Source organism: Chrysochloris asiatica, unplaced genomic scaffold (assembly GCF_000296735.1).
Source record: "Chrysochloris asiatica unplaced genomic scaffold, ChrAsi1.0 scaffold00157, whole genome shotgun sequence".
NCBI lineage: Eukaryota > Metazoa > Chordata > Mammalia > Afrosoricida > Chrysochloridae > Chrysochloris > Chrysochloris asiatica.
Window position 1 is genome coordinate 525,954 of NW_006408675.1, and position 19,422 is coordinate 545,375.

The window sequence follows — 19,422 nt, forward strand, 5'->3', positions numbered from 1 at the left end:
TTCGTGCCCATTCCAGAGAGAAGTGACCCAAGAATGCAGAAATCATGGGACAATCTCTTTGATATCCCATGTGAGTAAAGTTTTACTAAAAATAATACAGAAACGGCTACAATCAAGCATTGACAGAGAACTTCCAGAGGTTCAAGCTGGATTCAGAAGAGGTCGTGGAATGAGGGATATCATTGATGATGTCCAATGGATCTTGGCTGAAAGCAGAGATGACAAGCTATGGACAACATTGCAAAGTATGAGTATTCTGGAACACTCAATTGTGCTCATGAGGAATCTGTACATGGACCAAGAGGCAGTTGTTTGAACAGAACATGGAAACACTGAATGGTTTAAAATTAAGAAAGGTATGTGACAGGGTTGTATCCTTTTATCATACTTATTCAACCTGTATGCTGAGCAAATAATCCAAGAATATGGGTTCTATGAAGAAAAACGTGGCATCAGGATTGGAGGAAGACTCATTAACAACCTGCGATAAGCAGATGCTACAACCTTGCTTGTTGAAAGTGAAGAGGACTTAAAGTACTGATGAAGATCAAAGAGCACAGCCTTTGGTATGGATTGCATCTCAATGTCAAGAAAACAAAAATCCTCACCACTGGACCAATAAACAACACTCTTATCAACAGAGAAAGATTGAAGTTGTCAAGGACTTCATTTTTCTTGGATCAACCATCAACACTCATGGAAGCAGCAGTCAAGAAATCAAATGACGTACGTAGTGTATTAGGCAAGTTTGTTGCACGAGACCTTTTTAAAGTGTTGAAGAGCAAAGATGTCAGCTTGAGGACTAAGGTGCACTTGACCCAAGTCATGGTATTTTCAATAACCTCATATGCTGGACAGTGAATAAGGAAGACCGTAGAAGAATTGATGCTTTTGAGTTATGGTGTTGAAGGAGAATATTGAAAGTGCCATGTGCTGACAAAAAAACCCCAATAGATCTGTTTTGGAAGAAATTAAGCCACAGTGCTCCCTGGAGACCAAGATGGCCAAACTTCATCTCTCATACTTCGGACATATTGTCAGAAGGGGCAAGTCTCTGGAGAAGGATATCATATTTGGTAACATGGAGGGTCAGAGAAAAAGAGCAAGACCTCCAACAAGCTGGACTGGCCAAATGCAGCATCGATGGAACTCAAGCATGGCAACAGTAGTGATGTTGGCCCAGGATCAGGCAGTTTTTCGTTCTGCTTTGTGTAAGGTCACTATGAGTCAGTAGTGACTCGATGGCACCTAACAACAACAACAAGTCAACAATGAAATACATATCAAACCCAAAATTATATACCATTATTATACCAGCTAGAATATGATTATAATGGTTATAATAAAAAAGACAAATTATAGTAAGTGTCAGGACACATGAAAAAAACAGAATTTTATAAAATGATGTGGTAGCTTGAGAAAAGTCTGGCAGAGACTCAAAAGGGTTAAATACATAGAACTATCATTTTGTTAAATATAATTCAAGATAGAACTGTCAGAGGATTAACCTGGATTCAGATGACTATGCAGAACAAGGGATATCAATGCTGATGTCAGATGGATCTTGGATGAAAACAGAGAGTACCAGAAAGATGTTTACCTGTGATGTATTGACTACACAAAGGCTTTCAATTGTGTGGATCATGACAAGCTATGGACAACACTGTGGAAGATGAGTATTCTGGAACACTTCATTGTGCTCAGGAACTTGTACATACACCAAGAGGCAGTGTTTCAAACAGAACAAGGCTTTAAATTTACAAAAGGTGTGTGCCAGAGTTGTATTTTTTCACTATACTTATTCAATCCGTATGCTGAGCAAATCATTGGGAAGTTGGATTTTATGAAGAAGAATGTGGTATCAGGATTGGAGGAAGATGCATTAGAAACCTGCAATATGTAGATAATACAGTCTTGCTTCCTGAAAGTGAAGAGGACTTAAAATATTGTTGAAGACCAAAGACCACATACAGCCTTTGGTATGGGTTGCACCTCAATCTAAAGAAAACAAAAATCCTCACCACTGGGCCATTAAATAACATCCACATAAATGGATGTAAAGGCTTTTGATTGTCTGGATCATGACAAGCTACTGACAACATTGCTGGGGATGAGTATTCTGGAACACTTAATTGTGCCAACAAGGAACCTGTTCATGGACCAAAGGGCAGTTGTTCGTCCAGAATAAGGAAACACTGAATGGCTTAAAATCAGGAAAGGTGTGCGGCAGGATCTTATTTTATCATCATACTTATTCAATCTGTATGTTGAGCAAATAATTCGAGAAGCTGGATTATACAAAAAACATGGATTGGAGGAAGGCTCATTAAAAACCTGCAATATGTAAATGGATTGGAGGAAGGCTCATTAAAAACCTGCAATATATAAATGATACAACCTTGCTTTCTGAAAACAAAGAGGACTTAAAATACTGATGAACATCAAAGAACACACCTGTGCACCTCAGTGTAAAGAAAATAAAAATCCTCACCACTGGACCAATAAATAATTATCAAGATAAATGGAAAAAAGATTGAAGTTGTCAAGCACTTCAACCATCAACACTCATTGACGCAGCAGTCAAGATGTCAAATGACATATTGCATCAGGCAAATTTGTTGCACAAGACCTCTTTTATGTGTTCAAAAGCAAAGGTATCAGTTTGAAGACTAAGGTGTGCCTTTCTCAGGCCACGGTAGTTTCAATAACTTCACATGCTTGTGAACATTGGACAATGAATAAAGAAGACTGTAGAACAATTGATGAATTTGAGTTATGCTGTTGGAGGAGAATATTAAAAGCATCATGGACTTCCATAAAAACAAACAAATCTGTGTGGGAAGAAGTACAGCCAGAATGCTTAGAAGTAGGATGCCCTGCCTTCACCTCTTGTACTTTGGACATATTATCAGGAGGTACCAGTACCTGGAGAAGAATATGATGCTTGGAAAAGTAGAGGGTCAGAGAAACAGAGGAAGACCACCAACGAGATGGATTGGCATAGTGGCATCAGCAATGGGCTGAAAGGTAGAAAGGATTTTGAGGTTGGCACTGTACTAGGCCAGATTTCATTCTGCTGTGTATAAGCTTGTTATGAGTAGGTCCCAACTCGACGGCACCTAACACCAACAACAATGCCAAGATATTGATGTTGATGCATTCCACTTCATTTTTTACAACTTCCAATTTTCCTAGATTCAAACTTCGTACACTCCATGTTCCTATCATTAACGGATGTTTTAACTGCTTCTCCTCATTTTGACTTGCATCCCATCAGCAATTGATGGTCTGGAAGGCTTTACTCCATTCACGTTGTCACAGTCAACTCTACTTTGGCTCTTTCCAGTCATATTTTGGAGCAGTTCCAGTTATGCTCTTTCCAACCTAAGGAGCTCATTTTCTGTCTTTTCCTTCTTGCTTGGCTTAGTCTGGAAGCTTAGCTGAAATCTGTCCACCAGTGGTGACTCTGCTGATATTTAAAATACCACTTCCAAAATCACAGGTAGCCACCACAGTATGACAAACTGACAGACAAGTGGTGAATCATCAGCACATAGTAGATTGTTAATGAGTTTTCCTCCAACCCTGATTCCACATTCTTCTTCCTATAATCCAGTTTCTCAGATCATTTGCTCAGTATACAGATGGAATAAGCATGGTCAAAGAATAGAACCCTAAAGCAGACCTGTCCTGACTTTAAACTATTCATTATACCCTAGTTCTATTCGAACAAAGAATGTTGATGAGTAGTGTGTGCGAGGCCATCTAAGTACAACTATTGGTTTGCCTCTGTCTGGAGAAGAGAGATGAAAATCAGAGAAACATGATAATAATTAGTCCCATGGCCTAATGAACTACATGAACATCAGTCTCTACCATCTGGAGACCAGTGGATAACTAGATAGTGCTCGGCTACCACTACACCTACTGGTCTGAAAGAAATCACATTTGAAGGTCTGGATCAAGTGGGAGAAAATGTGGAGCAAAACTAAAAATCATAAGGAAAGAGAACCAGGTTTACTGGCTGGATCAACACTGGTGGAACCCAACACTCTGGCCCTTGGTTAGCCTACAGTCTGGAACTGAACTCACGTCTGTGGCTCTGTTTTCAGTCACAAAACAGACAGGTATATCAGTGGAAAAGAGACACTAATGAGTTGTCCACATCTTGAAAAAACCAACCATTTGAAATCAGAGAGGAGCATTTACCCAAGGACAAAGCTCAGGAGGGTTAAGAAAGAGGGAGGAACAGAAAACAGAGCTAGGAAATGGGTAAGTGATGTTACACTAGGGTTGGAGGGAGCTTGCAATCAATGAGATGAAATGGAATGTGTAAGAATTGTTGAATATAAAACTGATGTCTGCTCTGTAAACCTTCACCCAATTTACAAAAAAAAAGGAACAGGCAGATTCAAACCACAGAGTAAACTGATGTTCAATTTTTATATTAAATAGGAAAAAAAAAATCCTTAAGTTGAATGTGGTGATTGTTATACAGTTCAATGAATACGGATATGAATATACTAAACACCACAATTCAAATACACTAACTAATGTATGCAAATTACAATTCAACAAAACTTTTATTTTAAAAGGGCTGGATAGTATATATGATATAGAATGCATATCATTTTGTTCTTGCTGAAGGGTATTGAGTGTGTATGCGTGTACACACACCCATGTAGATGTTTGTGACTGTATAAAACATTCTTAGATGTATATAATAAAAAGCTGTTGTAAGTGTACCACTAGAAGTGGGACAAACAGGTTGGGAACCAGGGAAAAAGAGACCTTTTACATTTTGTCTTTGAGGGGCTGTCTTAGTTTTAGCCATATGCAGTACACTTCTAAGATATATTTGCACACATAAATACAGAAAAGATGCATGTACATGAGGAAATAAAAAGATTAATCAAGCAAATATAGCAAAAGGGTAATAATTACTGAACCCAATTGGTAGATTGATGGGTATTCATTTTTATATTTCATTCTACTTTTCTGTAGTAAGTTAATGCACGTTTAATAAATGACTGAATATTCATTTAAAATACTAATGAAATTCCATGTGCCAAAGTAATCTTAAAGCTTTGTAAAGGAAAAATAAAATTTACCCTTCTGAATATCCACTTCTTCCGCTTTGGTTGCAGACAAACTAGGAACTTTCTGAAGAGCAGTAAGCCTTTTGGTCCCTAAAATCCTTTTAAGATTTGGCTTAGGCTTCGGAAGTCTATTTCTCATCCTCAAATTATTGGTCACTTTAGAAGTTGTACGCCTAGAAAAAGAAACATGGGAAGAAAGAGAAATTTATTCATCCTGTAACATTCTCTATCTCTGGCATTTATACAACCTGTCTAGCACTGACAGTTTTAATGTACCATACTTATCTGCAAGTATTAAATTCTTAATGTTAAAATCAAAAGGAGTAATTTTACTACTTGAGCAGGAAAGTGAATCTGGGTCCTATTTGTAAAACTCAGACTATGTTTTACATAAAGTTATTTGATTATTGCAGGAAAGACATATATATACTGCTGTGATTTTAACGTAGCAATCATTTTAAGTAAAAATCAGCCAACCCTATTTTTAAAAGTGTATTGTCATTGTTCCTTAAGTGCCTTCAAGTTAGTTCTGACTCGTAGCAACTCTGTATAGGGTATCCAAGGAGCAGGTGATAAGTCTGAACCACTGACCTTGCAGTTCAAACTGACCTTGTGGTCCAGTGCTTATCCTACAGTGCCACACCAGGACTTTAGTAAAATTCAAAAGAAATAAGTTTAGTAATGCAAAAACAACCTGGTTAGTTGAGCGTTTTCCTTTACTTTCTCCAATAAACCAACTTCATCTTCAGTACTATGTTCCTTCAATACAATCTTATTTTCTTCGAATGATGCAGGAGATACACTAATACCAGGTGAAGAAAGTTCCAGACATTTATCAACAATATTGTGCTTTACATTATCTGGACTAGAAGGAATATGGCTATCATTCTTTAAATCAACATCAGGAAGGACACCTATTCCTAATGCAGAAAAAAAAAATAGAAAATAAAAATGAGAATTAGATAATAGAAAACAAATGTATGTGTAAATACAAGGATTTCTTCAGCACTTAGAAAATTTTAAAATCTCTAATATTTTATAGAAAGAAAAACCTAGTAATCTACTTCCAGAAATCAGTCAATGAAAAGCCTACAAAACTCAATGGTCTGGGGCCCCATTCTTCATGGGTCTGCCAAGAGTAGCAGACCGAGTCAACAGCAGCTAACAAGAGCAACATCATTTTCTCAACTTGTTCTTCAGGGGACCAAAGGTAAATTTATAATTTCATGTTTCATGCCAGAAACTTGACCTGACGTGAGCTTAAAAAATCTTGCAATCAGAAACTTTAACAATGAGTTTCTTATTGATCTCAAATGGAGTTAAAGATTGGACAGTCTTCATTTACAATTTTTATAAAGTCATATGTTATGCCTACAGGTTTGCTGAATAGCCCCAGTGCATTCATTACTCTACCAGACCAGTTAGACAAGAGCCCTAGAGGAAACACAAATCAGACATTCCTGATAAATATAAATATGTGCTTATTCCAACTCAACAACATCTAACAATAACATGGGCCTAAAAGCCAAGACTTTAATATGAATGGCAAGTAAGAAGAACTAGATGGTCCCCAGTTATCACTAACAACTGCTCTGAGAAGGGTTACATTAGAAGGTCACAGATAAGAGCAGAAGAAAAATGTGGAACTCAAAATCATAAAAGAGACCTAACTAAATGAGATGGACAGATGGTGGAACCCCAAGAATGTGGCTTTTGGTTACCCTTCAGGTCTGGAAATGAACTTTCCCCTGAGGCTCAAGTTTCAGCCAAATAATATAGGTTTACATGGGAACAGTAGCACTAGGAAGCTATGCACACCTTAGAAAAATCAATCACTTGAGATCCAAAGGCAGCATTTACCTGAGAACAAAGTTAAGAAGGGTTAGGAAAGAAGGAAGAATGGAAATAGGAAACAGGGAGAGGAAATGTGAATGAATTGTAAATGTAAATGTGAAGGAATGTAAAATGGATGATCTGCTCTGTAACCCTTCACCCACTTCATAATAAGAAGTTAATGAATAAATAAATGGCAAGTCACTCATCATCTATGAAAACAATTACCAATAATACACTCAATATAACTATCCATTTAGTGTACGCTATTTTTCAAATATCACATAACACAGAGAAATTAATACATGAAGGGACTGTGCCATTTGCAAAAAACTGTATGTTACTTGCATTAAAATATGGTAGTTAAGTAAAAGATTTGTTGTTGTTAAATGCCATCAAGTCAGTTCTTACTCATAGCGAGGAGCAGCTGGTGAGCTGGAACTGCTGACCTTGTGGTTCAAGCTGACCTTTCAGTATAGCGCATTAACCAGTAACATAAAAAAAATAAGTTTATCTATTAATTCAGCCTGATATAATAATATGGGTTGAATTATATTTTTTGACTCTGTCCAAACTACCATTAATAGTTTAAATTATTTCACAAAGTGACTAACTACATTGTCCCTTCACACTTAATTTGATTATCATGTAATTGTGAAGACCATCCAAAACGGAATTCCTTTGCTAAAGAAACCTGTATAAAGTATTCAGTGATCAGTAAGCTCAGTTAAAAAAAGATCTTTATGACGACAAACTAAGAAGATTCACTACATTAACTGTGAATTCTGTGAATACACGTTATTCTGAATAAACCATGTGTGCTACCTCAAAATGGCTGTCATTACACCTATAAGAGTTCTGTGGAAGGGTCAATGCACACACACATACTACGTTTGCTAAGAAAACAAATGTTGCCAAGTTCAAATGTAAAGGGCAAGTATTAACTTGTTATTCAAATGGAGCTGTAAATTCTTAAAACATACTTTTCTTTCAAGAATGATCTTTTATTCTTACCATCACCCTGATCAGTAATGATGTCTGATTGCAACACAAAATCTCCCATTGTAAGTAAAGCTATGGCAGCTTCGGTGCTTCCATCATTGGAACCTTGTGAGAAAATATACCAGCCTTAAAACATAACAATGAATCTGTAAATTTAAGTATGCTTAATTTTTAAGTATTTTTAATTCAGGCATTTATTTCTAGTAACAACTTTACCACCACTACTCCCTAACCATGATTCTTTGCGAGGGTAATGTTTTGCTCAGATTATGTAAACAAATAAATAATCAACTGTTAGGTTTTACACAATAAAAATGCTTGTTCATCCTTGCCCCATTAAATAACATTACATCATATAGTCTCAATAGTTTATTAAAATTTAACTATTGACTCACCTTCTAAAGAAACATTTCAATAATCCATATTTCCTTTATGGAACTATGCACCAGCTTTATCTTGTAATTACACAGCATTATAACTCATTTATTATCACTGCTACTGAAATCACTTTGCTAATATTAATATTAATCAAAGAGTTTTAGCAGTTTCGTGCAGTTACCTGTTTCATCTTGGGGCTGTTCACATGTGGTCATCTCCATCTCCTACAAGAGAAAGAGATTCATAACATCTGAAATATTTTTCCAAGTACAGATTCCATATCTCATATATTATTACATTCCCCAGGTATTCCATTATACTTAATTACAATACTAATTTTTCTTAATGCATTATTATTTTTAAAGTTCAGAGATAAGCAGAAAATAATTAAAAACAAAATATTTTCAATTTTTTATTTTGTTGATATGCAAAATATACACAATTCCAACCATTTCTACATCTACAGTTCAATGACACTGACTACATTTTTCAGTAGTACAATCATTTCTCCCTCCACTTCTGAACTGTTCCACCATAACCTGTTCTTTTGAGTTACTGTTAATTTGATCCAATAGACAGTTTTTCAGAGAACTAATACTCAGTGCATACATTCTACACTAACTGAGCTAAACCCAAGAAACATTTTTGGTTTAACTTTTAAAGATTATCTCAGGACAACAGTTCTAGAGGTTCATCCAGCCCATATGGCTCCAGATAATCTAAAGCCCATGAGAATTTCAAATTCTGTTTCTTTCCCATTTGGATCAAGATTCTTCTATAGAAAATTTGAACAAAGTGTTCTGTAATGGTAGCCAAGCACCATTCAGTTTTTCTCTGGTCTCATGGCAAAGGAGGCAATTGTTCACGGAGGCAATTAGCCACATATTTTACATCCTTCTCATACTCTAGGAGTATCCTCCTTTGTCTGTTGTTCCATTCGAATAGAGACCAATTGCTGCAATTTGGATGGCCACCTGCAAGTTTTTAAGACTTCAGGCACTAGGCAGTGAGAATTAGGCGGTAGGACAGAAGCACAAATATAACGTTAAGCCAATGAAATAGGAAGTCTCATAAAACCATGCTAATCTCCAAACCAAGAAATAAAACCACATAAGGTATTTGACTGTACTAAGCAGTCTTTAGCTTGTAAAGACTCACTCATCTCTGCCAAGAACTTTGGAAGACAACTACCTGGCCGACTGATTGAGATCCATATTTGTGCCCATTCCAAAATGAGGTGACGCAACAGAATGCGGAAAGCATCGGACAATCTCTTTGATAGCGCAAGCGAGTCAAGTTTTGTTAAAGGTAATACAGAAATGGCTACAATCATACATTGACAGAGAACTTCCAGAGGTTCAAGCTGGATTCAGTAGAGGCTGATGTCCAGTGGATCTTGGCGGAAAGCAGAGAATATCAGAAAGATGTTTACCTATGCTTTATTGACTACGCAAAGGCTTTCAAATGTGTAGATCATGACAAGCTTTGGACAACATTGAGAAATATGAGTATTCCAGAACAGTTAATTGTACTTCTGAGGAATCTGTACCTGGACCAAGAAGCAGTTGTTCGAACAGAGTATGGGAACACTGAATGTTTTAAAATTGGGAAAGGTGTGCGACAGGGTTATATTCTTTCACCATACTTATTCAACCTGTATGCTGAGCAAATAATATGAGAAACAGGGTTCTATGAAGAAAAACGTGGCGTCAGGATTGGAGGAAGACTCATTAACAACCTGCGATATGCAGATGATACAACCTTGCTTGCTGAAATTGAAGAGGACTTGAAACATTTACTGATGAAGATCAAAGAGCACAGCCTTCAGTATGGGTTGCATCTCAATGTCAGGAGAACAAAAATCCTCACCACTGGACCAATAAACAACATTCTTATCAATGGAGAAGAGACTGAAGTTGTCAAGGACTTCATTCTTCTTGGATCAACTATCAACACTCGTGGAAGCAGCAGTCAACAGATCAGACGACGTATTGCATTGGGCAAATCTACTGCACGGAAACTTTTTAAAGCATTGAAGAGCAGAGATGTCAGCTTGAGGACTAAGGTGCGCCTGACCCAGGCCATGGTATTTTCAATAACCTCATATGCATGTGAAAGCTGGACAGTGAATAAGGAAGATCGTAGAAGAATTGGTGCCTTTGAATTGTGGTGTTGGAGGAGAATATTGAAAGTGCCATGGACTGCCAAAAGAATCAATAGATCTGTTTTGGAAGAAGTGCAACCAGAGTGCTCCTTGGAGGCCAAGATGGCTAGGCTTCGTCTCTCATACTTTGGATACATTGTCCGGAGAGAACAGTTGCTGGAGAAGGATGTCATGCTGGGTAAGGTGGAGGGTCAGAGAAAAAGAGGAAGACCCCCAACGAGATGGATCGACCAGGTGGCATCATTGATGGCGTCAAGTGTGGCGGCGGTAGTGAGGTTGGCCCAGGATCGGACATTGTTTCATTCTGCTGTGCATGGGGTCGCTATGAGTCAGTTCTGACTCGATGGCACCTGACAACAACAACAACAGTGACACCACATATGGAGGCAGAGATGATTGCATGGAGAGATAGAGCACTCTAGCTAGACTTATGGAAAGAGAAAGGCTGAGTGCTGGCAGTCAGGAGGGGCTGGCTTCCAGAAGTTGCCCTTTGGTTGTTTATATTAGTATATATTCCTGTGTGGTGTTTTTTGTTTTTGTACATCAAAAAACAAAAAACGGGTTGTTTCTTGATCAAAGAAACAATCCATGATGGTTGGGGTGGGGGAAGGAAATGACTCATGTCTAGAGTGTAGGCATGCATTGACATGGATGACAGGGCAGGCCAGGCAATATACAACCAGAGGGAGGCTAGCAGAGGAAAGACGGGGATGAAAGGAGACTCAGGGAGGAATGCAGTGCTAGTTAAAGTGAATAGAGATAAATACTGTTAACTGTTGGTGCATGAGGGGATTGCAACCATGTTAGGAAGCAAAGTATATGATTTGTTGAATGCAAAACTAATGATCTGCTCTGTAAACCGTCACTCAATTCACAATAAAAAGTTTTTTTTAAAAAAAGCAATGTTCACTGGCTTTCAAGAGGGAACCTAGAGCTAGGGGGCATGGAGGAAGGCAGAATTTCCAGTGAGTACTATCCAATCTGTCTAGGCGGAGTTGATGAAATGAAATGAGGAAGGGTCACTTGTGATACAATAGTGAACGATTATTATCAGGACTGATTGTGAGGGCTGGAAATGTAAAGGTAGATGTTTTGTAGCAAGGAAGGGAGTTGTTAACTCTCCAGTCTAGAAGTGGAGGTCTCTGGGACCATCAACGGAGAAAAGCCGAGAGTGGCACCCTACTCAGAGAAGCAGCAAGACCCGAGATGGAGGCAGAGACGATGACGTGGAGTGATGAAGCAGCTGGGGACTTTGGATCCAGAGAGAGAGAGGGACTGGGTCCTGAAGAATGGGGGGGTGGGGGGGGTGATTATAGGGTATACCCTTTGGTCGGTTGATGATTCATGGAGGGGACTGGAACCATAGCAATGAAATGATATACAATAGAATGAATGTAAAACTAAAGTTTTCTCATGTAAAATATCATATAATTCCCAATAAAACATGAAGAAAATAAAAAAAGCAATGTTCTGCATCTTACTTTGGGAAGTACTGATAAGGATAGGCAACTTAAACACTGACTACCCAAAACTTGGGGGGACGGGGGGAAGCAAGAAGTGACTGGCTTACAAGCTTCAAGAGGGAGCCTAGTTCCAGAGGGTGAGGGGAAAGGAGGAATCTCCAGAGTGGTTTCCAACCTGTCTGGAGGAAGCTGGTGAAAGGAGATGGGGATAAGACTCTTGTGGTTTAATACTGAATGACTGCCTCTTGTAGATACTTTGTAGAGTATAGGACCTTAGGTGGAATCCTGACTCCCATTCAGAACCCTATGAGGTGGGACATTCTCACTAAAAAGGATAAGTAGACCAGCCTGGAATAGCTCGTGTGTCAGAAGATGCACCTTCAAAAAAATACCATCAGGAAAAACCCAAAACAAAAATGTCAGTATGACTGGCTACAACCAGCCTATAACTAATTGGAATACCTCAAAGGAGTTCTACAACTTGCCCAGTGAAACAGGCTTCTTGCAAAACCTTTACAGAGTATACGTCCTTAGGTTGAATCCTGAGTCCCATCCAGAATCTTCTGAGGTGGGACGTTCCCACTAGAAAGGACAAGTAGATCAGCCTGGAACAGCTAGCTACAGTGACAGAAGATACATCTTCAAAGAAAGATCATTAGGAAAAAACCCAAAACAAAAAGTGTCAGCATGACTGGCTACAACAAAAATAAGCAAGCTGTACGCCAGGAAGACATCAAGGCAAACAATCAAGTTCCTTCAGGGCAAATCCCCCTATAAAACTGAAACTCAAAGGGAACGCATAAGCAGGCAAGTAAGCTTGCTGGCGACCACGCTGGTGTACTGGTGAGTAGAAGAGGGGGAAAGGCAGCAATGAAGAAATGGGCTGAGTTCAACCACAGTCCATTGACTCCCATTGACCTGGCGATGAGAGAGAGAAGAAGAGGGCTGGTTGGTCCAAAGTGTGGTGAGACCTGGGGACACCTGAGTTCATGGACAAGGACATAGACACAGAGGGCTATTGCTGAGAGTGAAGCATCCAGCTGACATGAAGTGAGGGGAGAGGGACAAGAACACCCAAACTTGCAGACAGATTGTACCCATTTGACCTAGCCTTGATGTCTTGATAATCAGAACTCAACTAGTGGAAGATAAAAAATTAAAACAAAAACAATTTTTGATAAAGGAAACAAGGATAAATCACTACAGTTTAATGAACCTGACCTATACTCATGGAGGTAGTAACTCTAAATACCAACAGAAAGGGAAGAAGTCTTCACATCAAGTAGCAATGCTATCCCCTCTGTACACAGGGTAGATAGGGATGGGAAACTTAGACACAGGCTACCTAAAAAGAGGGGGCGATAAAGACATGAAGTGACTGGCTTACAAGTTTTCAAGAGGAAGTTTAATTAAGAGTGTGTGGGAAAATAAAGAGTCGCCATTGAATAGTTTTCATCTTTTCTAGATGGGTCTGGTTAAAACAGATTGGGATAAGATTTCTATGATTCAATAGTGAGTAATTTTTATCATGACTAATTGCAACTGTCACAATTATAAAGGTAGCTTTGTAACAAAAAGGGGAGAGCAGTTAATCTTATAGTCCAGAAACAAAGGACCTGAGGATCATCAAGGGAGAAGAGCACAAATGGAATGCGGGACCTTATCCAGAGATGGAGGCAAAGATGGGGTCATGAAGAGAGGGAGCGGCTGAGGACTCTAAATTCATGGGAAGAGAGGGACTAAGAGCTGGCAGCCAGGAGGCAGACTTGCAGAATGTGACCTTTGATGGGTAAAGTATTATATATGCCTTGGGTGTTTTCTTTGTTTTTAAAAGAGCTAAAGTGAATAGAATGAAATACTGTTAACTGAAGGTACATGAAAGGGAATGTAATCATTGTGAAGAAACAAGTTATATGATTTGTTGAATGTAAAACTGATGATCTGCCCTGTAAATTTACACTTAATCCACAATAAAACTTAAAGAAGAAAAAATAAATACACCAAAATAGTGAATGATTACTATGGGTCTGATTGTGAGTGTCGGAAACGTAAAGGTAGACATTTTGTAACAAAAGGAGGGAATGGTTGATTTTACAGTCCAGGAGCTGAGTTCCAGGTACCATCAAGGGAGAAGAGTGTGGGACCCTGTACAGAGAATCAGTGATGCCAGAGATGGAGGCAGAGATGATGATGTGGAGAGATGGAGTGGCTGGGAACTCTGGACTCTGGGAAGGGAGTAAGGCTGTGTGCTGACGGCCAGGGGACAGGCTGAAGGAGTGTACCTTTGGTTGCTTGATGATGCATACAGGGAATTGTAATCATTGCAGTGAAGCAAAATAGGATGAATGTGGAGCTGGTATTCTCCCATGTAGACTATCACATAATTCACAATGAAAAAAATTAAATAAAAGCTCATGAGTGGCCATCTTAGATGCAACTATTGATCTCTTCCTGTTTGGAGCAAAGGAGAGTAAGGAAAATCAAAGATTCACTGACACAATTATTCTAATGGACTATGTAAACATCAGTCACCATGACCCTGAAACCAGAAGAGATAAGACAGTACCCGGCTACCACTATCAACTGCTGTGAAAGGGATCACAGTGAAAGGTCCTAGAAAGAGTGGAGGGGAAATGTGAAATAAAATTCAAAATAATAAAAAAGATCAGATTTACTGGTAGGATAGAGACTGGTGGAACCTCGAGACTATGGACCTTCAGGTCTGGAAAGGAATTCACAGTTATGGCTCAATTTTCAGACAAACAGTATAGTCCTTTAAGGTGAGCAATAATATTAGGGAGGAAAGTACTACTTAGAATAATCAACCATTTGAAATTAAAAGAGAAGCATTTACCCATAGGTAAAGTTCTGAAGAATTAAAAAAGAAGGAATGAAAAGAGAAAATACAGGGAAAGTGTAAGAGTGCAATACTACTATATTGTGGGAGTAGCAAACAATGAAGTAAATTGTATGTAAAATTTTTAATGGAAAACGTCTCCTCTGGAAAACTTCACCCAATAAAAAGTAATTTTACATAAAAGCAAAGTCTGATAGTGTTGACTTTTTGTTCTAAGAATTCTACAGTGTTTTGTTGTTGTTAAGTGCCATCAAGTTGGTATCAACTCACAGCAATCTTATGTACAACAGAACAAAATACTGCACTGTTCTGTGTCAATCTCACAATCATTGCTATAATCAAGCCCACTGCTGCTGCCAATCTATCTAGTTGGGGGTCTTACTCTTTCTTGCTGACCCTCCACTTTACCAAGCATGATGTTCTTCTCAAGGGGCTGGTCCCTTCTAATAATATCCCGAGGTATGGGAGACAGTCTAGCCATCCTGGATTCTAAGGAACATTTTGGCTGTACTTTTAAAAATAGATTTGTTTGTTCTGCATGGTACTTTTAATATTCTCCTTCAACAAGTGATTTAAGATGCATCAATTCTACAGTCTTCATTATTCACTGTCTATCTGACATCCATTTTGGTCTTTTACTTCTTTCTTGTCTTCTTAATGACCTTCTGCTTTAAACCTGCATGATGTTCTTGATGTCATCCCACAACTCTTCTGGTCGTTGATCTTCAGTGTCTAATGCATCAAATCTGTTCATCATATGATCTTGAGATACAGGTGGGGTATGTTCAAAGTCTTATTTTGGCTCTGTTGAACTGGTTTTAATTTTCTTCAGCTTTAGTCTGAACTTATATATGAGCAATTAATGGTCTGTTCCATAGTCTGACCCTGGCCTTCTGTTGGCTGATTATATGGAGCTTTTCTACCATCTATGTCTACAGATGGAGTCAACTTGATGTCTGTGTATTCCATCGGGCGAGGTCCATATGTATTGTCACCTTTTATGTTGTTTAAAAAAGGTATTTGCAAAGAACAAACAAAAAGTGCAGTGAAGAGCTCATCAGCAACAACAGAGAATACCAGACCAAGCAGGCTCAGGGGATGGTGCCTGGACTCTGAACCACATATAAAGGAATATTTAGAAGGTTGGGAGGATTTCAGCTAGTGGAATTTCTAGCAGAAATAAGAAATCCATTGCTTTCTAATTCAAGACGCTCAGCTGCTCCCAGAGCTGCCACCCTGGACGAGACCAAGGAAGAGAAGGATCAGAGCAGCCATGGACGCCTGACAGAACCACGGTGATAAAGGTGTGGACATTTTTTTTGGTGTCTGTTCACTGGTCTTTGGCTGTCTACACACATCCATTTTGGTGACTAGAGGGGGTGCCTGAGCATGTACACCCCAACCCCACCCTAGGAGCATTCTACTACGCATGCGCACAGATCTCCTCGAAATTTAAAATGACAGTTTCCACTTAAAACCAAATGGCCACAGCTGGCCCTGAACTGTTTATCACTAGGAAAAAGGCTTGAATGGGGATTGTGGAAGGTAAAAGGCAAAATAAAAAGGAAATATGCTGAAAATTAAATCTTGAGTTACATTACAACGACCCACAGCAGAATCTTGAAATTTCTCAGGAGGAAGAGTGAAAAAGGAAACCCATCTCCTGATCACATCTACCTGGAGGCAATCAGAAAGGAGAAAAAAATACCAAAATAAACACCCAGCTAAGTATTAAGGTCACAGAAAACTCCTGAGTATGCTCAAAAAACCGAAGGACATGTCCAGAAACAAGATATAGTGACTGAGGCAAATGAGCTAGAAGTAGACCTACACTCCACACTGGAAGATGGGCAGGCTTTGGAAATGCCTGAGAAGGAATTCAGAAAAATGATTATAAAACGTATCAAAACACTATACAATGGAATTGAGAAAAATAAGGAAGAAGTCAGGAAAGCACTATAGGAACAATCAAATAAGACAGATACAACATTGGGACCAATTCAAAACCTACAGGAAGAGGTCCAAATGATCAATAATAGAATATATCAGAAATGGACAATACACTGAAAGGACACAGGAGTAGAATCAAAGCGATAGAAGCCAGAACTAGTGAGCTAGAAGATAAATCTCTCAAAACAACTAAGATAGAGGAGCAAACGCAAAAAAGGATAAAAATCTCTGAGAAGGCCTAAGATTCATGTTAGACAACAAGAAGAGGAATAACTTAAGAATAATTATCGGCATTTCAGAACAGGAAGACTCACACAAGTCCACAGAGGAGATAGTTGAAAAACTTCTGTAAGAAAATTTCCTAACATCCTGAAAAGTGAAAAGATAAGCATTCAAGAAGCTCACTGAACCCCAGGAAGGATAGACCCTAAAAGACAATCACCAAGAATTATAATAATCAAGCTCTCCAAAATCAAAGATAAGGAGAGAATCCTGAAAGCACCTAGGGAGAAGAGAAGTGTAACATACAAAGGCTAGCAAATCAGATTAAGCTTGGATCTCTCAACAGAAACTATGCAGGCAAGAAGGCAATGGGGAGACATATATAAATTCCTGAAAGAAAAAACTGCCACCCAAGAATCCTCTACCCAGCAAAACTGTCAATAAAATATGATGGTGCAATCAAAACATTCCAAGATAAACAGAAGCTAAGGAATTTTGCCAAAGCCAACCCTGCCATGAAAAATATCCTAAAGGAAGTTCTGTGGACTGAGAACCAACAAGAACAGAAAACGACTACACAATAACATATATGGCAGCATCACCCTGAACTCAACCGATAAAATGGAAGAGTCAAGAACAGAATAAAATTATAAGAACAGAGCATCTGGGAGATCAGTCTATGATCAAAACAATTACAATGTAAACGAAGGTAAACACAGAGGAAAAGAGATCCAGGTGGTTGGAAGGTCAGGTAGATTACAAGATAAAATAGACTGTCTTTAATGGAAGGAAGAATTAATGGAATATTAACCACAACAATGGTTTGGGGTGGGGGGTTTAGTTCAGATGTTGGGGAGGGCACAATTAACCACAATAATGGGTTTGGGGTGGGGGGTTTAGTTCAGATGTTGGGGAGGGCAGTACAAGAAGGGGGAGGGATTTAGAAGAATAAGATAGATAGGGGAACACTGAGACAGGTTTGCAAGTGGGACAAAGGTAAATAGTGATGCATGCTCAACATTGGAACAACAGGGCTCTGGGATACAGGGATCTAGGTATAGCTTGAAGAGGCAAAATAATACTAAAATGTTTGACTATCTTATGAATATTAGTTTCCCTTGCCTATTATTATAAAATAGACATTTGAGTGGTATAGAAAGGAATGTTGGAAAACATGATTACAGAAAACTTATAAGCCCGTCTTCAGCCTATAACTAATTAGAATACCTCAAAGGGGTTCTAGAATTTGCCCAGTGAAATAGGTCTCATGCAAAGCCTTTACAGAGTATAGGACCTTAGGTAGAATCCTGAGATACATCTAGAACCTTATGAGGTGGGACATTCCCACTAGAAAGGACAAGCAGATCAGCCTGGAACATCTACAGTGACAGAAGATACATCTTCAAAGAAAGATCATCAGGAAAAACCCAAATCAAAAATGTCAGCATGAAGACCTGGGGACTCTTGGGCCCAGAGTCAGTGACACAGCCACAGAGGACTAGAGTGGAGAGTGAAGCGTCCTGTTGATAAGAAGGTAGCAGATAGGCCCAAGAACACCCACACTTGCAGATAATACCCACTTGACCTGGCTTTAATGACTGGATGATCAAAGCTCAACCCGAAGAAGAAAGAAGAGGAAAAAAGCGTAATCTGATACAATTTGATGAAATTGACCTACACCTACGGATGCAGTAGGTCAAAAGAGGAAACAAATCCTTACTACAAGAATCATTCCCACCCCCTCCACACAGAGTAGACAGAGATGGGCAACTTGGACATTGGCTACCCAAAATGGGGGGAGGGGCTAAAACGGCAAGAAGTGACTGGCTTACAAGCTTTCAAGAGTGAACCTAGATCCAGAGGGTGTGGAGGAAGGTAGCATCTCCAGTGAGTAGTATCCAATTTGTCTAGGCAGGGCAGATGAAATGAAATGCAGATGGGTCTCTTATGATGCAACAGTGAATGACTGTTATCAGGACTGATTGTGAGGGTTGGAAATATAAAGGTGATCCTTTTATAGCAAGGAGGGGAGTGATTAACTTTTAGTCTAGGAGCAGAGGATCCTGGGCCCATCAATGGAGAAGAGCGGAGAGCGGGACCCTACCCAGAGAAGCAGTGATGCCTGAGATGGAGGCAGAGACAATGATGTGGAGAGATGGAGCAGCTGGGAACTTGAGATCCAGAGAGGGGAGAAGGGCTGTGTGATGTCGGGGGTGGGGGGTCGGGGTGGGGGAAAGGCAGGCTTTGGTTGGTTGATGATGCATGGACGGGATTTTAACTATGGCAATGAAAGGATATACGATAGAATGAATGTAAAATTAATATTCTCTCATGTAAACTATCACATAATTCACAATAAAACATTTATTAAAAAAAAAAAAAAAAGTCAGCATGATTGGCGTTTACAAGAATAAGCAAGCTGTTCGCCAGGAAGACATCAAGGCAAGCAATCAA

At 39.0% G+C, this 19,422-nt stretch overlaps 1 protein-coding gene across 1 annotated transcript in view; it reads right to left on the minus strand.

The window, feature by feature from the left end:
- BDP1 (B double prime 1, subunit of RNA polymerase III transcription initiation factor IIIB) overlaps nt 1-19,422 on the minus strand; it is a 148,939-nt gene that overhangs the window by 21,233 nt on the left and 108,284 nt on the right. The window contains exons 28-33 of the mRNA XM_006870989.1: nt 18,014-18,019; nt 8,494-8,533; nt 7,947-8,039; nt 7,811-7,819; nt 5,794-6,013; nt 5,112-5,272 (exon numbers count right to left, since the gene is read on the minus strand). Of these exons, the coding sequence (XP_006871051.1) occupies nt 5,112-5,272; nt 5,794-6,013; nt 7,811-7,819; nt 7,947-8,039; nt 8,494-8,533; nt 18,014-18,019 (529 nt within the window). The remainder of the gene's footprint in view (nt 1-5,111; nt 5,273-5,793; nt 6,014-7,810; nt 7,820-7,946; nt 8,040-8,493; nt 8,534-18,013; nt 18,020-19,422) is intronic.